Consider the following 26098-nt stretch of genomic DNA (forward strand, 5'->3'; position numbering starts at 1 on the left):
GTATAGAAGGGGTAAGGAAGCTAGAACACCAGAGTTGAATGGCCAAATAAAGAATTTCATAGACTGTCGTGTGTCTATAGAAATTAAGAAAAGTTCAATATATACACACTTGATTATGTACATTTGATTACATGAACATTAAATATACGAGGCTACATCCTCCCACTGCATAACATATTGGTCCCGATGCGATATACACTCACTTCGAACATTCACGAGAAACACTCGTCTATCTGAAACCACTATCAATAATTTCCCCCACTCTTTATCTGTGCCTAAACCTAAACGTAGGTTCCATGAACAGAGCTTCTTACTTAGAACTGCACACCTGTGGAACTCTCTTTCGTTTACCTGCTTTCCAGCTGACTACAATATGGCCATCTTCAAGTCCAATGTAAACAAGTTCTTGATGAGCTGTTCCCCTTAAGTAATCCAATTTACCAAATTTACACTTCTAACGATTACTATATTGTCCTTTTGACCAATGTACACTCTTTAAACCTTATTCTCGAGTGGCCTCCGGGCCTTGATATGTGGTGATTTCCTTGTAAAAAAAAAAAAAAAAAAAGAAAATTCTCACAACACAACAGAAATCTACAACCAGTATTGTTGAAATATAGTCCTTATTGGGTTCTCAATATGTGGCTTTGTAAAAGTACCTTTTTTTTTAAATCTTAGTTGTGGTTGGACAATTAGACTAGGAGGAGGAAAGAAAAGTGAAAGCAGGTTAAGAGACGCATGAAATGCAGCAATTTAGAAATAAAGTAACAAAAACTTACTCTCACCATGACTAATGTTTGTGCAAAGTTTTCAAAAAAAAATCCAAAGCATGGTTATTGAAAAAAGTGCAAACAAGCATAAAACGATTTGGGGGAAATTTTACGCCTATCAAGCCCCCTTGGGAGAGGGGGGGGGTAACCAGAGTTATCCCGGAAAATCCATTCTGGCAAAAATTTACTTTCACCATGATTAATGTTTGTGCAAAATTAAAAAAAAAAAAAAAAAAAAAAAAAACAGAAAAGAGTGAACGGATGAACAGAAATGAAATTCAACTTCAATTCCGAGTCCACCATTTTTTGCCCTTGCAAACATTTCACAAAACCCAATATCAATAAATTCCCCTCCCCCCTGCATCGGTGCCTAAACCTATACATGGATTACATCAATAAAGCTTCTTTCCTAGAACTGTCCGTCTGTAGAACACTGGTCTGCTTTCCAGCTGACTACAATATTTTCGTCTTCAAGTCCAATGTAAACAAGTTCTTATTGAACCATGCTCATAAATAATCTGACTATACCAAATTTCCTCTACTAACAATTACTACGACTGTACCAATGAGTTTAATACACACATTAACCCTTATCCTCGAGTGGCCTCTGGACCTTGATATGTGGTAACCCTTTTGTAAAAAAAAAAAAAAAAAAAAAAAAAAAAATCAGATGGGCATTTTTTACTATAGCCAACAAAACCAAAAGTGGTCAAAAAAACAACTATATAACATGTTATTAAACGGCAAGTTATTCTTCTACCTAGCTGGATAAGTTTTTTTTAGTGTTTTAACGTATTTTAAAGCGTTTATTCAGTTCAAAAAACAAGTAGTGCCAAGTGTCACATGAGAACTAGAAAAAAAAAAAAAGACCAACACAACCGGGTCACATCTTTGAATAATCACTCACAAATATGTTTGTTACATACAGGGTGGAACAATAAAAAAGATGACATGATTCCATTTCCATTTGATGAAAACCAATCTTCTTTTGTTGGAGACCATCTACTAGCTGGCCAGTTGTGTACAAATCCCAAGAGCGATAAGAGCCTTCTATCGTGTCTGAAAGCGACACAATGTTCAACGAGCAAGATTGGAGATGCGCCGCTGTACAACTCATGTTCTTTACCAAACCAATTTATGACAACAGGACCATTGCCAGCATCCTGAAAATGCAAATCCGGGCGGTTCAACGTTTGAGGGCACAGCTCATCAGAAGTTTCCGGCCACCTCGCATCTTCAAAGTCGGCTTGAAAATGTACCTGGATGTGCTGAAGAGTGTGGTGATCCCCTGATGCAATCAGGTGACCGCTAGAAGACCTTGGGTGTGGCACCAGGACAAGGCACCAGCCCACAAGTGTAAAGAAACCTGGCCTTTGGCTTTTTGTACCTTTCTCTCACTGCCCCCCACCCTCATACCCTGACCTGAGCCGGCCGGACTACTTCGTTTGGTCATACGTCAAGAACATCACCAACATGACCTCCCACAACACCAAAGCCAACCTGATCGCCGCCATCTGCCGAGCTCCTGTCAGCGCTTGTGAAAAGGGCATGCTCCCAGTTCCAGGCCCATATCAAGGCAGTGATTGAGGCTGAAGGTGGCTACATTGAATAGATGTCAGTTCTACTACATAATTAACTGGATCATTCAACTTTGGTGTTCCGTTGAATGAGAGGGGATGCCATCCGAGTCTTCAAATATCTGCGTGGGGATAGCGATGTGGACCGTTTCAAGATGGTTCCTTTGAAACAAGATTCCAGGACCCGTGGTCATTCCTTGTGTTTGGATAAGCAGCAACTTCGGAAAAGGGGCAGGTGGGTTTGTTCGACCACACTTCTTCTCCCAACGTGTGGTGAACGTGTGAAATCAGCTGCTGGAAGAAGTGGCATTTGCAGAGCCATTCAATAGATTCAAAGCCAGACCAGACAAACATTGAAGGAATCACCCGCTTTGTTTGACTGCAAATCTAGAGATGATGTGTATTGAGAGACTGTAATCTCGGGTGTATAGGCCTGTGTTCCTTCTAACGGTTTATTGTATATTGTATTTACGCCATACCCCATCAAAGGTCTTTGCTATGTTGAGAACTATTGCTCTTGGGAGGAAACACGCGTTGATAGATTCATCAGCTTTATGTGAAATTGGAGTCAATATATCAGAGGTAGATTGTGCAGGACGGAATCCATATTGCTCGTCACTGAGTAGGTTGTTTTTGCTGAGGAAGTTGAAAATTTCTCTAACTCACTCATGACAAGCATTAGAATCATAGAAGCGCTTCAGAGGAGCGCTACAAAATTGGTCCTAAATCTGCATGATCTGTTCTACGAGGAGCAACTGGACCTTCCAACTCTGGTGTTGCATTGAATGAGAGAGGATGCTATCCAAGTCTTCAAATATCTGCATAGGGAACATAATGTGGACTGTCTCAAGATTGTTCCAGACCAGCAAACATTGGAAGAATCACCCGCTTTGTTTGACTACAAATCTAGAGATGATGTGTATTGAAAGACTAATCTTGGGTGTATAGCCGGTATTCCTTATCACCGTATATTGTATTGCTTCGCTCACCAATGATATGAAGAAACATGGGCTCAAGATGGATCTTGGAGTCACACCAGCGTTGAGACTTTGAACTCCAGACTTCTGCCCATCAATGACTACTTGATAGTTGAAAAGAGATTTGCTGATATTCCATAGCTGGACCTCTTGCGGAATAGACCTTACGTCTCATCAGCATGGTCACCGCGATATAGGCATCACATTGGAATCATAGAAGCACTACAGAAGGACGCTACGAAATTGGACCCAGATCTGCATGATCCGTCCTACGATGAGCAACTGAAGCAACTTGATCTTCCAACTCTGGAAGGGGATGCCATCCAAGTCTTATAAATATCCATGTGGGGAACACAACGTGGACTGTCTCAAGGTAGTTCCTTTGAAACAAGATTGTAGTACCCTGGGCATTCCTTGTCTTTGTATTAGCAGAGACATCGGAAGGGGGGCAACGGGGTCTGTTTGAGCACACTTCTTCTCTGAACATGTGGTGAACATGTGGAACCAGCTGCTGGAAGAATTGGCATCTGCAGAGTCACTCAATAGCTCCAAAGCCAGAGTTAACAAACATTGGAAGAATCACCCGCTTTGTTTTGACTAGCAATACACATGGCCGTTAAAACACTTTGGATAATCACAGATTTCAAGAGGTTTCTGCTAAAATAGTCATATTTTAAAAACCAAAGCACTTTAAGTCTTCAAAATACCACCGTTTTGTTCAGAAATGAATATACTTTCAAATGAAGTAGTAAATTATATATTTTTAGAGTTTTAAGCAAATAAAGTGATAAAAATGTAAACATCATAAAACGGCATTTTCGGTAAGATTTTGTAACGACACCCCCCCCCCCGATTTCTAAACGTTCGTACCATGTTTCTGTGAAGAATTTTTTAATGACATTTGGAAATTAGCCAAAAGAGATGTCATTTTTAATAATTTTGAGTGTCCGAAATTCATTTGACGACTCATTTTTTTCTTGTGTTAAAAAAAAAAAAAAAGATTTCAAAATGATGAGTATTGAAAATTTTGAAAAAAAAATTTCTTCGGACACTCACTATTAAATAAAAAAATCTTTTTACTATGTTTATTCGTTAAAAAGATGATTGGACAGTGTTTTCTCTAGTGGTACGTAGCAATTTAAAAACATAATATCCGAAAAAATCGTTATGAATTTGAATCAAGACTTCTGTAGTGATAGTAGCAGCAGCAGCAGAAACATTGCGTAAACAGACGTTTTGTTTTTGTTATTTAATGTTATTTCAAATCGATTTTTTTTTTAATTGAAAATCTGGTTGTAAAAAAAATTCTTACATGTTAGAGCTATTTTGTTATCAACCATACAAATATTTTTAAAAATTGGGTAGTAGTAAATTTTTAAAATATTTTAACAAGTGAAAATGTGAAATATGATTGTTTTGGTTCACGTGTACGAACGGTAACACACACTTCTAATTTTCGTCCCTTAAAAAAATGTTTTCAGTGAATTATTATCGAATGGAAACTAATCTACTCGATTATTAAAAATAAAATAAAAAAATAATATTTAAATATTTGTAGGAGGTGCTCAGTTAAAAAATAAAAACGGTAGGAAAAGACATGAAATGTAATTAAAAATCAAAATAACATTAATTTAAAATTTTTAACAATTTGTCAGTTTTAGCAAAACTTGTTTCTTTTTTTATATAGAATTTAAATACTTGATATTTTTCCAAGCATCATGTTTTCTGTTAGAGGGACGTCACTTTTTTAAATAACATTTATTTTTGTCTGTCATAATTCTTGTAAAGTTTCACAATGGGTATCAAACACCCTTTTTAAAAAAAAAAAAAAAACGCTTAATTCTATGTCTAATCCTAGGTATGAGTGGCAAGCCTCCTCCTAAAACCTTTAGCCTTAACAATAACACTAAGTACAAGTGGCAGAGCTCCCCACTAAACAAACTTCCTCTGTGAGCTCATATAAACGTTAAAAAAAAAAGCATAAAAAACGTTTAAAGAAAGTGCTCATGATTAATCTCCCATAAAAAAATTGGTCAACTGTCCTAAAACGCTAGGATCGTCTTGAAATGGTGAATTATTTTACATTTATGTGAAACCAACCCCCACTCTAAATTCTAAAATTGTTTTTGTTTTGTTTCTATCAAGTCTTCAGGATGTTCACACATAATTATCATTAACCCAAAGTCAGAGTGGCAACCTCCCTACCTTCTCATAATTGCACAAAGACCCTCTTAAAACCACGCATAATCGCCTTTTAGAAAACAAACAAACAAAAAAAAAAAAGACACCCAGGATTTATCTATCATAGGAAAAAGGGGGGTGGGGGTAACTGCCCTAAAGCGCTCGAATGATTCAAAATGGGAAATTATTTTACATCAAATTCTAAAATAATTTTTGTTTATCTTTTAAAGTTTTTCAAGTTGTTCACATGCAATTTTCTATAAAGGTAGAATCACATATTTTGGAGAGGTGGTCAGATGGGGAGGGGTAACAGAAGGTATTAATCTACAATAATACCAAAGAAATATTGCAATATATTCATTTTTAACCAATCCTAGATTTCGATTTCAGTTTTTGGCACATAAAATGCATTACAACTAAACTTAGAGTTCTCTAACTTCTTTTCTTTTAATGAATACATGGCATTTTTAAGCAATCGCAGCATATTTATGTGAATTTACTGCAGATTATTTGGAAACCTTAAATTCTTGAGAACTTACTCATGACTAGGGCTAGGATAACACCATATTCTTTCCCTTGTTTTGATTCTCAGGCATATATCCATTGATATGTTATATGTTTTTATGTAGAGTGATGTGATCCTTGGTTGATTAATTGTGTCTGTGTCGGATATATACTCGAGAGTAAAAACAATGAAAAGAATATGCTGTTGTCATAGCCCTAGTCATGACACACAGAAGACTAATTAGTCTGTACGAAGATAGAGAGAGCCAATCTCCACTATTTTTACATATTGGGTATTGAGATTTTCCGAGGTGTTGGAAAGCATTTCTCCTTTATGCGTCGATTCTTTACAAGAATCGGTGCGAGTTCTGGTTGCAGCTTTTTGAGTAACACAGAATGGCCCACTTAAAAGTAGCCCACGCTCTCATTTTTCTCTTATTGACCAACTGACACCACAAGAGAAAATGCAAGTTTTTTCCCAACAAGATGGCGCTACATGCCACACGTCTCACAGATCACTGACACGAGTTCATGACATGTTTACGAAAGAGAGAACAATAAGCAAAGGGTTATGACCACCACGTTCCTCGGACTTGTCATCATGTGATTTTTATCTTTGGGGAACTTAAAAACAAAAAGTTTGTGCAAATAATCCTCACCATTTAGACCAACCAAAGGAGAACAATCCTGGGCCCAACTCTCTTCCTGATCTACATCAATGACCTCCCTAAACACATACTTAAATCATTCGTTGACATCTATGCTGATGACACGACCATCTACGGCAACACATCAAAGGCTGTAAATGACAAAGTTCTCTCTGATTCTCTCTCCTCTGATCTCGAGCGCGTGGTTCAGTGGGGGAAGACGTGGCTGGTTACCTTTAATGCATCTAAAACCAAACTCCTATCCTTACTTCATCAACGCTCTGATCCCCATCTGGCATCAATTGGGATGGATGGCTCTCGTCTGGGTGAGGCCCCGTGTTTTGACAAGCTTCTGGGTTTGACCTTTACTCCTGATCTGAAATTGCAGTTCTAATAAAGAAGCTTTGTTCATCGAATCTACGTTTAGGTTTAGGCACAGATAAAGAGTGGGGGGGGGATTATTGATAGTGGTTTCAGTTAGACGAGTATTTCTTGTGAAAGTTTGGCAAGGTGGGACCATAGATTGGAGCTCAGACGAGCACTTGCCATGAAAATAACGATAAACCAGAGACAGACTCACAACATCGCTTCTGTGAGAAAGAGGTTGCAGGGAAGAGAAAGGACACTAGGCTACAAAGTCTATTTTGAACCCTATCAAGGCAGGACAAGTCCTTTCTAGCAGCTCCTGCCCAGATGTGGCAACAGTACTCCATTCTTGGACGTACCTGGCTCTTATATATACATAGAGAATTGCATCAGCAGTGAGATATTTACTGGATTGATAGAACGATCCCAAGCGACCTTGACAGTGGATTTGACATATGTGTTCCACCGAAAGAGAACAAGAAATAGAAGTGCAGAATCTGAAGAACAGATACTACACTTTGATCTTGTCCCGAAGGCCAAGAAATGAGTAATTAGATTAGGAGTAAAGGTCAAGCCCAGAAGCTTGCCAAAACATGAAGCCTCCCTATGACGAGAGCCATTCATTTCAATTGATGCCAGATGGGGATCAGAGCATTGATGATGTAAAGATAGAAGCTTTGTTTTAGTTGCATTAAAAGTAACCAGCCACCTCTTTCCCCATTGTACCACATATAAGTACCAGTTCTTTAAGCAATTTTAGTTTTAAAACATCTATTATGTTTAAAGCAATTAGAGTCTATATTGGAAGTTGTGATGTTTTCTCTTGATTTGTTTGTTGGAATTTTTCATAGTTAGTTTGTGGAAGAGGTCAGCAGTAGGGAAAGCAAGAGTTAATAGTTTCTTGCCTCGGACTGGTAGACTTAGGAATTCTTTCCCTGTTTCTGGCTTCCCTAACTGTACTAACATGCATGCGTTAATGTAACGCGAACAGACATCTCGCTGCTCAACTCCACATAGTTCCCTGTAGACATGATCCCGACAAGTAGCAAGAGAACAGTGAGGAAAGAATTCGTGAAAAAAGAAGACTTCGTAGTTCATTGAAAAGGAAAAGTTGTAGCAGTTCCCAATAATACGGAACGTCTAGTTTTCCTTCAACATTTGAAATTTTAGATATAGGTTCCTTGGACATGGATCTAACTTAATAACTTGATTTGAGCCCCAAACAATAAATGTTAAGAGAACCTGAAGCTACTGCATGGTTCAGACTCCATTTACCAAACGACAATGCAGCAGCCTCGGTATTTTGCACCTGCTGATAGGACAGCTCCCTCGCGAGTTACTCCACGACTCAGGTCCCTGACTATCAGGCGGATAACCTCAGCTCGGAAAAAAGTTTACCACCAGCACTCATATTAGTGACATGGTAACACAAAATTGCTGACTGGGTATACAGCATTTTTCCCCCCTTTGTCAGAAACATCGCTCATTCATTAAAGATTTAAAGATAAGGACTGAGAAGCGAGAGAGAATGCATCCACAAATATCTTTTCTACTCTCTTTAAAAAAAAATAAATAAATAATCTATCTATATATCTATAAAAGTGAATGTGTCTGTCTGTCTGTATACATTTCCCTACGAAATAACTGTCAATCTACAGACTCGAAATTTGATATACAGGGTACTGAGATTTGGGAAAATCTTTGTTATCCGTTTTCGGCCAGAAATTTGGCCGTTAAGGGATCAAAGTTCAACGATTTGACATTTGAGAACTCAACCAAATCCTCTGCCAATTTTGGGTATAAACATTTGAAATTTTAGATATAGGTTCCTTGGACATGGATCTAACTTAATAACTCGATTTGAGCCCCAAACAATAAATGTTAAGGGGTCATAATAGGGGTCAAAGTTAAAAAAATTGACCGCTTTTCTTTTTTTTTTTTGCTCAACATACACCTCCAAACACCCGGGCAACGCCGGACTGAAATGCTAGTAATATTTAAATCTAATATATAAAAGGATATATGTCTGTCTGTCTCCCTATTATCAAACTATCTCTTCCGAAACTAAAAGTTGTAGAGCAGTGCTAGGGGCCTAAAATGATGAGATTTTTTATGGACCGTTCTTTTATGGGTTTTTAAATAAATTGGACAAAATACTTATCCTGCCTTGATAGAGTTCAAAATAGACTTTGTAGCCTAGTAGGGGATGTCCTTTTCTTTTACCTGCAACCTCTTTCTCACAGAAGAGATGTTGCGAGTCTGTCTCTGCTTTAGCGGTATTTTCATGGCAAGTGCTCGTCTGAGCTCCAATCTATGGTCCCCCCCACCAAACTTTCACAAGAAACAATTTTAAACAGTTTTTAAGGGGTCAAAATTTGCTTAAATTATACATTTTTATACACTCATTTTAGTTTATGCCAATAGCATTTAATTTAAATTGTAAATTAAAAAAAAAAAAAAATCTAATATATAAAAGACTATATGTCTGTCTGTCTCCATATTCTCAAACTCTATCTCTTCTGAAACTTAAAGTCGCAGAGCAGCACTAAGAGCCTCAAATGATTGGATTTTTTACGGACTGCTCTTTTATGGATCTTTAGCCGGTTAAAAATAGTTTGTAGAATCATCTTTATTTATTATTTAATCAGGTCATATGTGTGTCACGTTGGTAGAGTGGTAACGTCACCAGCTTTGAATGCTACAGTTTTACTTTCGGTTTCAATTCTAGCTGATGGCACCCAAATACTTTTTTTAAATTTTTTTACTTTTAAAATCACAACTCTATAATAATATATATGAAATCTAGACAAATCAAAATATCATATTTAAACGTATTTTACAACCGGTGAAAACCGCCCCTCCCCACACACACTAGTAGCAAATAAATAACAAATAAAGTATTGCACTTAAGTCCATAGCTACTATTTATATAAAAGCCAAGTACGTCCAAGGAAGGAATACTGCTGCCATATCTGGGCAGGAGCTGCTAGAAACAGTCTATCCTGCCTTGACAGAGTACAAAATAGACGTTGTGGTTGAGTGGGGGATGTCCTTTTCTCTTCCCTGCAACCTCTCTCCCACAGAAGAGACATTGCCAGCCTATCTTTGTTTTATCGTTACTTCCATGGCAGGTGCTCGTCTGGGCTCTAATCTCTACTCCCCCCCCCTCACCAATCTTTCACGATAAATACCTGTCTAGCTGAAACCACTGTCAAAATTTTTCCCCACTCTTTATCTGTGCCTAAATCAAAACGTAGATTCCATGAACACGCCTGTGGAACTCTCTACCGCTTGCTTGATTCCCTCCTGACTTCAACATGGATGTCTTCAAGTCCAACGTAAACAAATTCTTGATGAACCGCCCCCCCCCAAGTAATGACACTTTATCAAATCTCCAATACTAATGAATACTGCAACACTATCCAATTGATTACTGTACAAAAAATAACCCTTATCGCCGAGTGGCTTCTGGGCCTTGATAAGTGGTGACCTTCATGTAAAAAAAAAAAATGTTTGGAGAAAGGTACACCTCTTACCATGTCACGCAGAATAAGGAAAAAAAAGCTTAGAGAGCGAGAGAGCTAAATTTGCATGTAATATGAGAATAAAGAAAATTCACCTACACTAATTAAATGAAAATGATTTTTTGTTTTAAGACATGGCAATATAGTAATAATCAAAACTAGCAGGACCTGTGGAAATTCCACAGGGGACTCATTCATATGTAAGATATTGATGTTGGCATTCAGTGGATGTTCAGTGTAAATGGAGACGCTCTAATATTGTACCTATTTACAATGCCTCCCCACAAGACAGAGTTAGACACCAGGGTCGTTTTTTAACGTGGAGTAAAGGTACAAAAATAAAATTTGTCTCAGTCGTGAAGGATTTCTCCTCCACTGAAAGAGAACGAGAAATGGAAGTGCCACATCTGAAGAACAGATACTACACTTTGAGATATTAAATCTTTTATTCATGTTAAAAAATACAGTCAAAATCAACGATGAACAAAAAACTTAGGCACATGGCCAACTCAAAAGGGGGGATTTTGGGGGTCGTTGGTCATCCTTGTCACTCCAGAACTAAACAAAGTCAGAAGTTTCTCCCAGCTGGTATCTTCTTTCACCATAATACCGCATTCACCCTTTCATATTTGGGGACGTCCTACTTAACTCCCAATTTTTAAAATCTTGGCTAAAAAGCCAAGGACTGTGATATTATTGTACCTATTTACTATGCCTCCCCACGGGACAGAGTTAGACACCAGGGTCGTTTTTTAACGTGGAAAAAAGGTACAAAAATAAAAATTGTCTCAATCGTGAAGGATTTCTCCTCCACCGAAAGAGAACAAGAAATGGAAGTGCAGCATCTGAAGAACAGATACTACACTTTGAGATATTAAATCTTTTATTCATGTTAAAAAATACAGTCAAAATTAACGATGAACAAAAAACTTAGGCACATGGCCAACTCAAAAGGGGGGATTTTGGGGGTCGTTGGTCATCCTTGTCACTCCAGAACTAAACAAAGTCAGAAGTTTCTCCCAGCTGGTATCTTCTTTCACCATAATACCGCATTCACCCTTTCATATTTGGGGACGTCCTACTTAACTCCCAATTTTTAAAATCTTGGCTAAAAAGCCAAGGACTGTGATATTATTGTACCTATTTACTATGCCTCCCCACGGGACAGAGTTAGACACCAGGGTCGTTTTTTAACGTGGAGAAAAGGTACAAAAATAAAAATTGTCTCAATCGTGAAGGATTTCTCCTCCACCGAAAGAGAACAAGAAATGGAAGTGCAGCATCTGAAGAACAGATACTACACTTTGAGATATTAAATCTTTTATTCATGTTAAAAAATACAGTCAAAATTAACGATGAACAAAAAACTTAGGCACATGGCCAACTCAAAAGGGGGGATTTTGGGGGTCGTTGGTCATCCTTGTCACTCCAGAACTAAACAAAGTCAAAAGTTTCTCCCAGCTAGTTTCTTCTTTCACCATAATACCGCATTCACCCTTTCATATTGGGGGACGTCCTAGTAACTCCCAATTTTTAAAACATTTTTTATTGACGTGTAAAAACAAAAAAGATAACAATAAAATGGTACAATAATTCATTTGTGAGATACTACACTTTGATCTTGGCCAAAAGGCCAAGGACTGTGATATTATTGTAGCTATTTTATTAAAACTGCAAAAGTATTTATTTAGTAAGAATATGTTTAAAATGGCCACCCGTGATAACATATAGAATTACATGTTTTAATATTTGGAAAACTACTTGTTTTTCATCTAATTTTAATTTTTCGCCAATACTACACTGTGACAAGGCAGTTTGGTACGCGAGTGCACATTTAACAGTCTTCGTTTATGCTCACGCATAGCATAAACAAAGGCTAGGCTGTGAAATGGAAAACAGTCCCAAAGTTCAGTTGGTATTGACCAATACCATGCATAAAAAATCAAACCAAAATCTTTTTAGCCAAAAAATGTCCCCTCTGTCAGGTGGCCAGAAAGTGGGTGCTTATTTTTAAGTTAAATTTACATGGAAAAGTTATCACCCACTTTTCGAAAAAGTAATTTCTTCATATCATGAAAACTATTTTTTTGCGACGGAGACGATTTTTAGATTCGTTTTTAGCACACCGAAATCTAAAAAAAGAAAAAAAAAATATTTTGTTATATACGAACGTGAGACGGGGCCTTAAAATGTCAATGCGATTTCCGTATTCAGCATAGCAGAAAACTTATAAAAGTCGTCATTTAAAAGAAAATTGCGGAGGTGGACCTAATCCAAAAAAATACCAAAATAAAAAAAAAACGCGCGGTAACGTAAGTGCAAAAGGAAACGCTGGAACTTTACGCAAATCATTTCTAAAATAATGTCATCGTAAGTTTGTACTTTTCTGTCTATTTTGTTTTTTCGGGTTTGTACATTCGAAAGTCAAAAAACAAATATATAACAAATAAATGTTATCAAAAGGCAAGATAACTTACTTTTCTACCTAACTGGATGTCTTTTTAGTGTTTTTATTTAATGTAACATGTTTATTCAGATCGAAAAACAGTGTTTACCGATGTATTGAAAAAAATGCAAATAGTGGCGGACTGTGTTACTGTTGAATACGTAAGTTTTGGAAAACGAGTTAAAACTAAAAGAAATATATAAAATACTGTTAGAAACTCACTCAATATATGTTACCGTGACATATGGGCTGACATAATATTCGGTGGGTTTTTAACAGTATTTTGTATAGGCTTTTATTTTTAACTCATTTTCCCAAACTTACGTATTCAACATCAGTCCGCTGCCATTTGCATTTTTCAAATACAACCGTATGTTTTTCGAGCTGAATAAACATGTTACATTAAATAAAAACACTAAAAAATTATTCAGTTAGGTAGAAAAATAATACACAGATTCGAAAACGTTGTCAAAAAACAAATATATAACAAATAAATGTTATCAAAAGCAAGATAAGTTACTTTTCTATCTGACTGGATAATATTTTAGTGTTTTCATTTAATGTAAAAACGTTTATTCAGCTCGCAAAACATACTGTTTACCGATGTATTGGAAAATTCAAAATGGCGCCGAACTCTCTGATGAACACGGTAAGTTTGGGAAAATGAGTTAAAAATAAAAAAATTATACCAAATACTGTTAAAAGCCCACCGAATATATGTAAGCCTATGTCACGGTAACATATATTGAGCAAGTTTCTAACAGTATTTTTTATTTTTAACTCATTTATCCAAACTTGCCGTGTTCATCAGAGAGTTCGGCGCCATTTTGAGTTTTACAATACATCGGTAAACAGTATGTTTTTTCGAGCTGAATAAACATGTTACATTAAATAAAAACACTAAAAAAATATCCAGTTAGGTAGACAAGTAATTTATTTTGCCTTTGATAACATTTATTTGTGTATTTGTTTTGTTTTGTTTGACAACTTTTTCGGATCTATATTGTACAGTAATACAACCTCATAAATGTTAACGTAATTTTGTATTTTTTTTTTTTTTCTGTTAATATTTGTTTTATTTGACTTATTTTCTCCATACTTACCTCAATGTCAAACTGAAGCTCTGCATCCATGCTTGCAACTTGGACAGGATAGGTTTTCGATCCGGACGAGACAGAAGCCACTTTCTTTTTAATTAAAGACATCTTCAATGAATTCTTTGCTTCCTCGGAGACAACTAAAACTTTAAATTACTTATTTAATTTATTTAACAAAATTTGTTTAACAATTCACAGATTTTAACTTTTTTTTTTTTTCTAAAAATCAACAAAAAAGAAAAAAAAAGAAAAAAAAGCTACAGGTGGAGAGGGATAACTTTCTAAAAGTTTGTTGTTGTTTTTTTTTTCTATGTTTTTTTTTGTAAATCTAAGTTAATATAAATATAAATTAAGTATTAAATTTAAACTCAGAAAAAAAAAAGAAAGAAAAATAATTTTTTCTTTTTTTAAATACGTTAAATATTTTTTTTTTTAAAGTCGAAACTGTCAAACTTTCTGTTTTATGACAAAAAGTTTGAAACTTGAAGGGAAGTTTGTCATAGCAAAGAAAAGCATGCGGTTGCCAGAAGGAAGATACTCCTTAAGTTGTCCAATTTTAAAGTGGACATTGGATAGAGGATTTGGTGGACAGTGGTCGTGTGGCCGGTAATAAGAACACGCCACCATCGATGGACAATCTAAGAGGGGCTAAATATTTCCGATGGAGTTTCGTCTTCATCCCTGTTTTCTCATTTACTGCGAGACGTTGGCGCCACCTAGCGGCAAAACGGAAGAATTCCTGCAACTTAACGAATTCAAGGAGAGATAACTCTCGCGTACACATTTCATATTTTAAAAGAAGAAATAAGGTTATCAAAATGAGTTTGCCGCTTGAAACACTCGATTTTGGCCTTTTGGCTAGGATCAAAGTGTAGTATCTTTCCTTTTTGGGGAGCTGGATTTTTCCTACATTATAATAGCCGACCTCGTGGGGAGGCAAGTAAAAAAAGGAACAATTTAAGATTTAACGGTCAGAAAGACCAGTCGAGTGTGAAATTGTTTTTAATAAATATTGCTTGGCCTTTTGGCTAGGAAGAGAGTGTAGTATCTGTTCTGATGCTACACTTTACATTTTCTGTCCTCAGTCAGTGGAGCTGGAGTTTTCCTTCATTAATAACTGACCTTGTGTCTAACGCTGCCCTCGTGGGGAGGCAAGTAAAAAGGAACAATTGACGGTCAGAAAGACCAGTGTGAAGTGGACAGAGTGTAGTACCTGTTGTGATACTCCACTGCCTTTTTTGTTCTCCGTCAATCAGGGGGAGAAATCCTTCTAGACTGAGGCAATTTTTATTTTTATTCCTCTCCAGAGTGCCCCTTTTTGGGGAGCTGGATTTTTCCCACCTTAAAAACCGACTTTGTGTTTAACTCTGCCCTCGTGTGGAGGCAAGCAAGTAGAAAGAATTTAAGATTTAACGGTCAGAAAGACCAGATGAATATGAAATTGTTTTTAATAAATATTGCTTGGCGTTTTGGCCAAGATCAAAGTGTAGTATCTGTTCCGGCAGATGCTGCACTTAAGATAATTTGTACCAGTCAATGGAGGGGAAACCCTCTATACTGGGACAATTATTATTTTTGGTAACCAGAGTGCCCCCTTTTTGCCTACTTTTAGGGGAGCTGGTTTTTACCTCACATTAAAAACGGCCTTGTGCCTAATTTGCTCAGTGGGGGAGCAAATAAATACCATAAATACCATCTGTTCCGGCAGATACTACAAGCAAAGACCAGATGTGGGGGCAACCCTACATACCTGACCTTTAACCAGCTCCCATTTCCCACCTCTCAGGAGCTGGTCCTCCTTTTCCCTTCCCCCTCCCTTCACTCCTCACATTAAAAATTGGCCTTGTGCCTAATTTGCTCAGTGGGGGAGCAAATAAATACCAGTGGTCACGACTAGGCCACCTCCGTGGCCTTCGGGCCAAGATCAAAGTGTAGTATCTGTTCCGGCAGATGCTGCAAGCTATGACTAGCTATGACTAGCAAAGACCAGATGTGGGGGCAACCCCACATGCCTGACCATTAACCAGCTCCCATTTCCCACCTCTCGGGAGCTGGTCCCCTTTTTCCCTTCCCCCTCCCTTCACTCCTCACATTAAAAATTGGCCTTGTGCCTAATTTGCTCGGTGGGGGAGCAAATAAATACCATCTGTTCCGGCAGATACTGCACTTAAGATAATTTGTACCAGTCAATGGAGGGGAAACCCTCTATACTGGGACAATTATTATTTTTGGTAACCAGAGTGCCCCTTTTTGCCTACTTTTAGGGGAGCTGGTTTTTACCTCACATTAAAAGCGGACTTGTGCCTAATTTGCTCAGTGGGGGAGCAAATAAATACCATCTGTTCCGACAGATACTGCAAGCAAAGACCATATGTGGGGGCAACTCCACATATAAGACCTTGGTCAATGTAGGGGCAACCCTTCATACCAATTGTCACTATCCAGCTCCCCTACTCCCCGGGGAGTTGGTCCCCATTTCCCCTTCACTCCTCACTTTAAAAATCGGCCTTGTGCCTAGTTTGCTCGGTGGGGAAGCAGATAAATACCATCTGTTCCGACAGATACTGCACTTAAGATAATTTGTACCAGTCAATGGAGGGGAAGCCCTCTATACTGGGACAATTATTATTTTTGGTAACCAGAGTGCCCCCTTTTTGCCTACTTTAAGGGGAGCTGGTTTTTACCTCACATTAAAAACGGCCTTGTGCCTAATTTGCTCAGTGGGGGAGCAAATAAACACCATCTGTTCCGACAGATACTGCAAGCTATGACTAGCTATGACTAGCTATGACTAGCAAAGACCAGATGTGGGGGCAACCCCACATGCCTGACCTTTAACCAGCTCCCATTTCCCACCTCTCGGGAGCTGGTCTCCTTTTTCCCTTCCCCCTCCCTTCACTCCTCACATTAAAAATCGGCCTTGTGCCCAATTTGCTCGGTGGGGGAGAAAATAAATACCATCTGTTCCGACAGATGCTGCACTTAAGATGGTTTGTACCAGTCAATGGAGGGGAAACCCTCTATACTGGGACAATTATTATTTTTGGTAACCAGAGTGCCCCCTTTTTGCCTACTTTTAGGGGAGCTGGTTTTAACCTCACATTAAAAACGGCCTTGTGCCTAATTTGCTCAGTGGGGGAGCAAATAAACACCATCTGTTCCAGCAGATGCTGCACTTAAGATAATTTGTACCAGTCAATGGAGGGGAAACCCTCTATACTGGGACAATTATTATTTTTGGTAACCAGAGTGCCCCCTTTTTGCCTACTTTTAGGGGAGCTGGTTTTTACCTCACATTAAAAACGGCCTTGTGCCTAATTTGCTCAGTGGGGGAGCAAATAAATACCATCTGTTCCGGCAGATGCTGCACTTAAGATAATTTGTACCAGTCAATGGAGGGGAAACCCTCTATACTGGGACAATTATTATTTTTGGTAACCAGAGTGCCCCCTTTTTGCCTACTTTAAGGGGAGCTGGTTTTTACCTCACATTAAAAACGGCCTTGTGCCTAATTTGCTCAGTGGGGGAGCAAATAAACACCATCTGTTCCGGCAGATACTGCAAGCTATGACTAGCTATGACTAGCAAAGACCAGATGTGGGGGCAACCCCACATGCCTGACCTTTAACCAGCTCCCATTTCCCACCTCTCGGGAGCTGGTCCCCTTTTTCCCTTCCTCCTCCCTTCACTCCTCACATTAAAAATCGGCCTTGTGCCTAATTTGCTCGGTGGGGGAGCAAATAAATACCATCTGTTCCGGCAGATGCTGCACTTAAGATAATTTGTACCAGTCAATGGAGGGGAAACCCTCTATACTGGGACAATTATTATTTTTGGTAACCAGAGTGCCCCCTTTTTGCCTACTTTTAGGGGAGCTAGTTTTTACCTCACATTAAAAACGGCCTTGTGCCTAATTTGCTCAGTGGGGGAGCAAATAAACACCATCTGTTCCAGCAGATGCTGCACTTAAGATAATTTGTACCAGTCAATGGAGGGGAAACCCTCTATACTGGGACAATTATTATTTTTGGTAACGAGAGTGCCCCCTTTTTGCCTACTTTCAGGGGAGCTGGTTTTTACCTCACATTAAAAACGACCTTGTGCCTAATTTGCTCAGTGGGGGAGCAAATAAATACCATCTGTTCCAGCAGATGCTGCACTTAAGATAATTTGTACCAGTCAATGGAGGGGAAACCCTCTATACTGGGACAATTATTATTTTTGGTAACCAGAGTGCCCCCTTTTTGCCTACTTTTAGGGGAGCTGGTTTTTACCTCACATTAAAAACGGCCTTGTACCTAATTTGCTCAGTGGGGGAGCAAATAAACACCATCTGTTCTGGCAGATACTGCAAGCTATGACTAGCTATGACTAGCTATGACTAGCAAAGACCAGATGTGGGGGCAACCCCACATGCCTGACCTTTAACCAGCTCCCATTTCCCACCTCTCGGGACCTGGTCCCCTTTTTCCCTTCCCCCTCCCTTCACTCCTCACATTAAAAATTGGCCTTGTGCCTAATTTGCTCGGTGGGGGAGCAAATAAATACCATCTGTTCCGGCAGATGCTGCACTTAAGATAATTTGTACCAGTCAATGGAGGGGAAACCCTCTATACTGGGACAATGATTATTTTTTGGTAACCAGAGTGCCCCCTTTTTGCCTACTTTTAGGGGAGCTGGTTTCTACCTCACATTAAAAACGGCCTTGTGCCTAATTTGCTCAGTGGGGGAGCAAATAAATACCATAAATACCATCTGTTCCGGCAGATACTACAAGCAAAGACCAGATGTGGGGGCAACCCTACATACCTGACCTTTAACCAGCTCCCATTTCCCACCTCTCAGGAGCTGGTCCTCCTTTTCCCTTCCCCCTCCCTTCACTCCTCACATTAAAAATTGGCCTTGTGCCTAATTTGCTCAGTGGGGGAGCAAATAAATACCAGTGGTCACGACTAGGCCACCTCCGTGGCCTTCGGGCCAAGATCAAAGTGTAGTATCTGTTCCGGCAGATACTGCAAGCTATGACTAGCTATGACTAGCAAAGACCAGATGTGGGGGCAACCCCACATTCCTGACCATTAACCAGCTCCCATTTCCCACCTCTCGGGAGCTGGTCCCCTTTTTCCCTTCCCCCTCCCTTCACTCCTCACATTAAAAATTGGCCTTGTGCCTAATTTGCTCGGTGGGGGAGCAAATAAATACCATCTGTTCCGGCAGATACTGCACTTAAGATAATTTGTACCAGTCAATGGAGGGGAAACCCTCTATACTGGGACAATTATTATTTTTGGTAACCAGAGTGCCCCTTTTTGCCTACTTTTAGGGGAGCTGGTTTTTACCTCACATTAAAAGCGGACTTGTGCCTAATTTGCTCAGTGGGGGAGCAAATAAATACCATCTGTTCCGACAGATACTGCAAGCAAAGACCATATGTGGGGGCAACTCCACATATAAGACCTTGGTCAATGTAGGGGCAACCCTTCATACCAATTGTCACTATCCAGCTCCCCTACTCCCCGGGGAGTTGGTCCCCATTTCCCCTTCACTCCTCACTTTAAAAATCGGCCTTGTGCCTAGTTTGCTCGGTGGGGAAGCAGATAAATACTATCTGTTCCGACAGATACTGCACTTAAGATAATTTGTACCAGTCAATGGAGGGGAAGCCCTCTATACTGGGACAATTATTATTTTTGGTAACCAGAGTGCCCCCTTTTTGCCTACTTTAAGGGGAGCTGGTTTTTACCTCACATTAAAAACGGCCTTGTGCCTAATTTGCTCAGTGGGGGAGCAAATAAACACCATCTGTTCCGACAGATACTGCAAGCTATGACTAGCTATGACTAGCTATGACTAGCAAAGACCAGATGTGGGGGCAACCCCACATGCCTGACCTTTAACCAGCTCCCATTTCCCACCTCTCGGGAGCTGGTCTCCTTTTTCCCTTCCCCCTCCCTTCACTCCTCACATTAAAAATCGACCTTGTGCCCAATTTGCTCGGTGGGGGAGAAAATAAATACCATCTGTTCCGACAGATGCTGCACTTAAGATGGTTTGTACCAGTCAATGGAGGGGAAACCCTCTATACTGGGACAATTATTATTTTTGGTAACCAGAGTGCCCCCTTTTTGCCTACTTTTAGGGGAGCTGGTTTTAACCTCACATTAAAAACGGCCTTGTGCCTAATTTGCTCAGTGGGGGAGCAAATAAACACCATCTGTTCCAGCAGATGCTGCACTTAAGATAATTTGTACCAGTCAATGGAGGGGAAACCCTCTATACTGGGACAATTATTATTTTTGGTAACCAGAGTGCCCCCTTTTTGCCTATTTTTAGGGGAGCTGGTTTTTACCTCACATTAAAAACGGCCTTGTGCCTAATTTGCTCAGTGGGGGAGCAAATAAATACCATAAATACCATCTGTTCCGGCAGATACTACAAGCAAAGACCAGATGTGGGGGCAACCCTACATACCTGACCTTTAACCAGCTCCCATTTCCCACCTCTCAGGAGCTGGTCCTCCTTTTCCCTTCCCCCTCCCTTCACTCCTCACATTAAAAATTGGCCTTGTGCCTAATTTGCTCAGTGGGGGAGCAAATAAATACCAGTGGTCACGACTAGGCCACCTCCGTGGCCTTCGGGCCAAGATCAAAGTGTAGTATCTGTTCCGGCAGATACTGCAAGCTATGACTAGCTATGACTAGCAAAGACCAGATGTGGGGGCAACCCCACATGCCTGACCTTTAACCAGCTCCCATTTCCCACCTCTCGGGAGCTGGTCCCCTTTTTCCCTTCCCCCTCCCTTCACTCCTCACATTAAAAATCGGCCTTGTGCCTAATTTGCTCGGTGGGGGAGCAAATAAATACCATCTGTTCCGGCAGATGCTGCACTTAAGATAATTTGTACCAGTCAATGGAGGGGAAACCCTCTATACTGGGACAATTATTATTTTTGGTAACCAGAGTGCCCCCTTTTTGCCTACTTTTAGGGGAGCTGGTTTTTACCTCACATTAAAAACGGCCTTGTACCTAATTTGCTCAGTGGGGGAGCAAATAAACACCATCTGTTCTGGCAGATACTGCAAGCTATGACTAGCTATGACTAGCTATGACTAGCAAAGACCAGATGTGGGGGCAACCCCACATGCCTGACCTTTAACCAGCTCCCATTTCCCACCTCTCGGGAGCTGGTCCCCTTTTTCCCTTCCCCCTCCCTTCACTCCTCACATTAAAAATTGGCCTTGTGCCTAATTTGCTCGGTGGGGGAGCAAATAAATACCATCTGTTCCGGCAGATGCTGCACTTAAGATAATTTGTACCAGTCAATGGAGGGGAAACCCTCTATACTGGGACAATGATTATTTTTTGGTAACCAGAGTGCCCCCTTTTTGCCTACTTTTAGGGGAGCTGGTTTCTACCTCACATTAAAAACGGCCTTGTGCCTAATTTGCTCAGTGGGGGAGCAAATAAATACCATCTGTTCCGGCAGATACTGCAAGCTATGACTAGCTAGGACTAGCTATGACTAGCAAAGACCAGATGTGGGGGCAACCCCACATGCCTGACAATTAACCAGCTCCCATTTCCCACCTCTCGGGAGCTGGTCCCCTTTTTCCCTTCCCCCTCCCTTCACTCCTCACATTAAAAATCGGCCTTGTGCCTAATTTGCTCGGTGGGGGAGCAAATAAATACCATCTGTTCCGGCAGATACTGCAAGCTATGACTAGCTATGACTAGCAAAGACCAGATGTGGGGGCAACCCCACATGCCTGACCTTTAACCAGCTCCCATTTCCCACCTCTCGGGAGCTGGTCCCCTTTTCCCCTTCCCCCTCCCTTCACTCCTCACATTAAAAATCGGCCTTGTGCCTAATTTGCTCGGTGGGGGAGCAAATAAATACCATCTGTTCCGGCAGATACTGCAAGCTATGACTAGCTAGGAATAGCTATGACTAGCAAAGACCAGATGTGGGGGTGGGGGCAACCCCACATGCCTGACCATTAACCAGCTCCCATTTCCCACCTCTCGGGAGCTGGTCCCCTTTTTCCCTTCCCCCGTCCCTTCACTCCTCACATTAAAAATCGGCCTTGTGCCTAATTTGCTCGGTGGGGGAGCAAATAAATACCATCTGTTCCGGCAGATACTGCAAGCTATGACTAGCTATGACTAGCTATGACTAGCAAAGACCAGATGTGGGGGCAACCCCACATGCCTGACCTTTAACCAGCTCCCATTTCCCACCTCTCGGGAGCTGGTCCCCTTTTCCCCTTCCCCCTCCCTTCACTCCTCACATTAAAAATCGGCCTTGTGCCTAATTTGCTCGGTGGGGGAGCAAATAAATACAATCTGTTCCGGCAGATACTGCAAGCTATGACTAGCAAAGACCAGATTTGGGGGCAACCTCACATGCCTGACCTTTAACCAGCTCCCATTTCCCACCTCTCGGGAGCTGGTCCCCTTTTCCCTTCCCCCTCCCTTCACTCCTCACATTAAAAATCGGCCTTGTGCCTAATTTGCTCGGTGGGGGAGCAAATAAATACCATCTGTTCCGGCAGATGCTGCAAGCTATGACTAGCTATGACTAGCAAAGACCAGATGTGGGGGCAACCCCACATGCCTGACCTTTAACCAGCTCCCATTTCCCACCTCTCGGGAACTGGTCCCCTTTTCCCTTCCCCCTCCCTTCACTCCTCACATTAAAAATTGGCCTTGTTCCTAATTTGCTCGGTGGGGGAGCAAATAAATACTATCTGTTCTGATACTACACTTAACCTTTCCTGTCCTCTGTCAGTGGAGGAGAAGTCATTCTAGACTGAAATGATTTTATTTTTGTTCCTATCCAGAGTGCCCCTTTTCGGGGGGGGGGGATTTTCCCCACATTAAAAATTGACCTTGTATCTAACTTTGCCCTCGTGGAAATAGGAACAATTTAAGATTTAACGGTTAGAAAGACCAGACGAGTGCAAAATTATTTTTAATAAATAATGCTATTTATTAAAAATAAAGTTGACATTTTTTTTCTTTCAAATTTTGGATTAATAAAATGTTCATCTTCAGGAAATTGGACATTTTTTTTTTCTTTTTCTTTTTCTTATATTTAACATTTAGTACTTGTCAATGGCTGGCTTATAAAACAGACATTAAGCTGAATATGGTGATGATGAATTGTTTTTTATTTTATAAATACTAAACTGTCTTTTTCCTTTTTCTTTTTCTTTTTCTTTTTCTTTTTCTTCCTCTTATATGCTACTAACCTGGGTGCCCGCCGTTTCCTGGGTGTTTGGAGGTGTGTGTTGAGCAAAAAACAAAAAAAAGTGGTAGTAGGCAGGCAGGCAGACTTGAACACGTACCTCGAAGAAGGAAAAGAACATGAAAAAAAAAAACGTGACGTCTTAGCTGTTGCGCCCATCAGGCACCCAGGCTACGATCTCACACTCGTCTGGTCTTTTTCACAGTTCTATCCTCAAAATAACTCCCTACTCTTTGCTTTGTATTTCTTTCATACTTATGTTGTATACTTCATCTATCTTCTTCTTATGTTTTATGTTTATTCTAGATTTTCTTCCTAATCTATCCTAAGCTAGATGCTGCATTTCCCTTTATCTATAACAGCGCTCTTCGGCTCTTCTGATGAGAAGCATTAGGCTTTGAAATGCCTAGGTATAAGGAGCATTTATAACTCCTGTTTCTATTATTGCCTTTCGTATATAAATTGAGCTTAGGCGTTTGGACAATGTCAAAACATTGGTAATTCACTATCCAATACAGCAGCAGTCGAATAGTGTAACGGTTAGAAGCGCTGACCATCGTTTGGCCGGTTGAGTTTCGATCCTGGCTTGAGGTAAAAGGAGCATTTATAACTCCTGTTTCTATTATTGCCTTTCGTATATAAATTGAGCTTAGGCGTTTGGACAATGTCAAAACATTGGTAATTCACTATCCAATATAGCAGCAGTGAAATAGTGTAACGGTTAGAAGTGCTGACCATCGTTTGGGCGGTTGAGTTTCGATCCTGGCTTGAGGTAGTTGTTTTTCTAGCTGTATTGATGAGTTGTATATTTAAGCATTAAATCTTAAATTATTATCAAATGTTTGCTGCATGGGATTTCATTTTATTACGCTTGCGTTCGACAGATCGTCTGGTCTTTCTGTTGTATAGTTCATTATTAGTATTATTGTTATTGTTCGTATCTCTTGTTGTTATTTTTAGGTCTTATTAATAGTGTGAGTCTTAGAGTCTTATTAAGAGGAATGTTGCGTTCTGTGTTCGTGTTATGAAGAGATTCATATATATAAAATGTTTGTACTTAGAAGTGTAGATGATATGAGATGTAGATTTTTTTCTTCTTTCTTTCTTTCTTTCTTTCAAATACCTTCATTCAGAAACTCATAAACGTAATTAAAAAGTGTATTTTTTTAAAAACATTTCTTTTGTTATATATATTGTTATTTTTATTGTTCTTTTTGTTATTCTTGTTGTTGGGAAGTCTTATTAAGAGGTGTTGCTGAGAGACTTAGTGAGATGTTGTTGCGTTCTGTGTTCGTGTTATGATGAGATTCATATATATATAAAATGTTCGTACTTAGAAGTGTAGATATGAGATGTAGAGTTCACATTGTGTATGTAAAGACATTTTAAAACACATGATATACAAGACATATAATGACAATTTTCGCTTTACCTTTTTGGTAGAATTACAACACAAAGATGACGTTTATAAAAACACAAGATGGATTCATTTCTTCTTCCGACCGGCCGTGGTTTTCTTAGTCAAGAATTCAAAGTTTTACATTCTATATTTCAAAGGTGACCGTCTTGCTTCCAGATGTTTGACTCCCATGTCTGGACCCCAGACTGTCGTCTCTCGTCCTCGGACTCTCTCTCAGACTCTCTCAGACTCTCTCCGCTTAACTCTAAAGTTTCTAACTATATTGAGAACTTCCCATTTTCCATGACGTCATACACATTAACATGTGTCTTCTTTCACGTGTTCTGGAAATGCGTGTCCAAAACTTTTTCCTTTGTTTACAAAAGGAATTTTAACCTATATTCCCAGTAACCTATATTTCCAATATGTTAAAAACATGTTTATTAAATTATCTTATAGTTGCATTCCTTCAATTTAATTTCATAACAGAATTGACAATGCACATTCTTTTCTTAAAACTATTTTATCTCTAAGCTAAACAATAGTTTGTTTTTTACATTCCATTTGCTAATTCTCTCTCGTAATCTATTTCTAAACCTAAATTACGAGGTTCGAATTTCGTCTATTCTATTTCATTTTCATTTTAACTAAATCTCTTTATTTTTATACTTACATGAAAAGGGGACAGCCCTTATCATGTAACATTTCTAACCATTAAATCTTCTAGTAAGTATGAATTATCTCCCTCTCTTTAAAAAAAAAATTTTTTTCAAAATGATTAGTTATTCCTAAAATTTGATTTTCTTATTTAAAAATAAAACTACTTGATCAATTTATATGATTTTTGGAATATGATATTTTCACTTTGTCACGAGTACATACATCATACACATTTTTCTTTATTTCTTTGTAATATTGAGGCCATTTATTACTAGGGTTGTGACAACAGGATATTCTTTTCATTCTTTTGACTCTCAAGTACATATCCAGCACAGTTCAGCGGGTCCCCCTCTCAGGTAGTCGGCAAAATTAATAAGAAGACGGGAGTTTCGAAATGGTCTTGAAACAGACTTGGTGATAATAATAACAAAAATAAAAACAAGGTATTTCAAAAAGAAATGGTTTTTATATACGTTTCATCATCCAAGGTTACAGTAAGCCTCTAAGTTGTATGAGGTCATAGAAAGTTCGGGATTTTTCATTTTGTGTGTAATCACTCATAGAACAACTTGTCTCTCCGTCTTGATTGGCTAAAACCTCTGGTCGCATCGAGAGAAAAGAAATGAAGGAAGGAAAAGGGAAAGATAGAGAGAAACAGAAATGGCGAGAGTATACTGTAATGGTAGTAATAGTAGTAGTAGTA

General features: G+C 39.3%; 1 protein-coding gene across 1 annotated transcript in view; it reads right to left on the minus strand.

Moving 5' to 3' along the window:
- Nucleotides 1-14481, minus strand: part of LOC145269233 (merlin-like) — an 87821-nt gene extending 73340 nt beyond the window's left edge. The window contains exon 1 of the mRNA XM_080124854.1: nucleotides 14096-14481. Within this exon, the coding sequence (XP_079980980.1) occupies nucleotides 14096-14197 (102 nt within the window). The 5' untranslated portion in view covers nucleotides 14198-14481. The remainder of the gene's footprint in view (nucleotides 1-14095) is intronic.
- Between the last annotated feature and the right edge of the window lie 11617 nt (nucleotides 14482-26098).

The sequence above is a fragment of the Euprymna scolopes genome, chromosome 45, assembly GCF_053919585.1.
Source record: "Euprymna scolopes isolate OS-2025 chromosome 45, ASM5391958v1, whole genome shotgun sequence".
NCBI lineage: Eukaryota > Metazoa > Mollusca > Cephalopoda > Sepiida > Sepiolidae > Euprymna > Euprymna scolopes.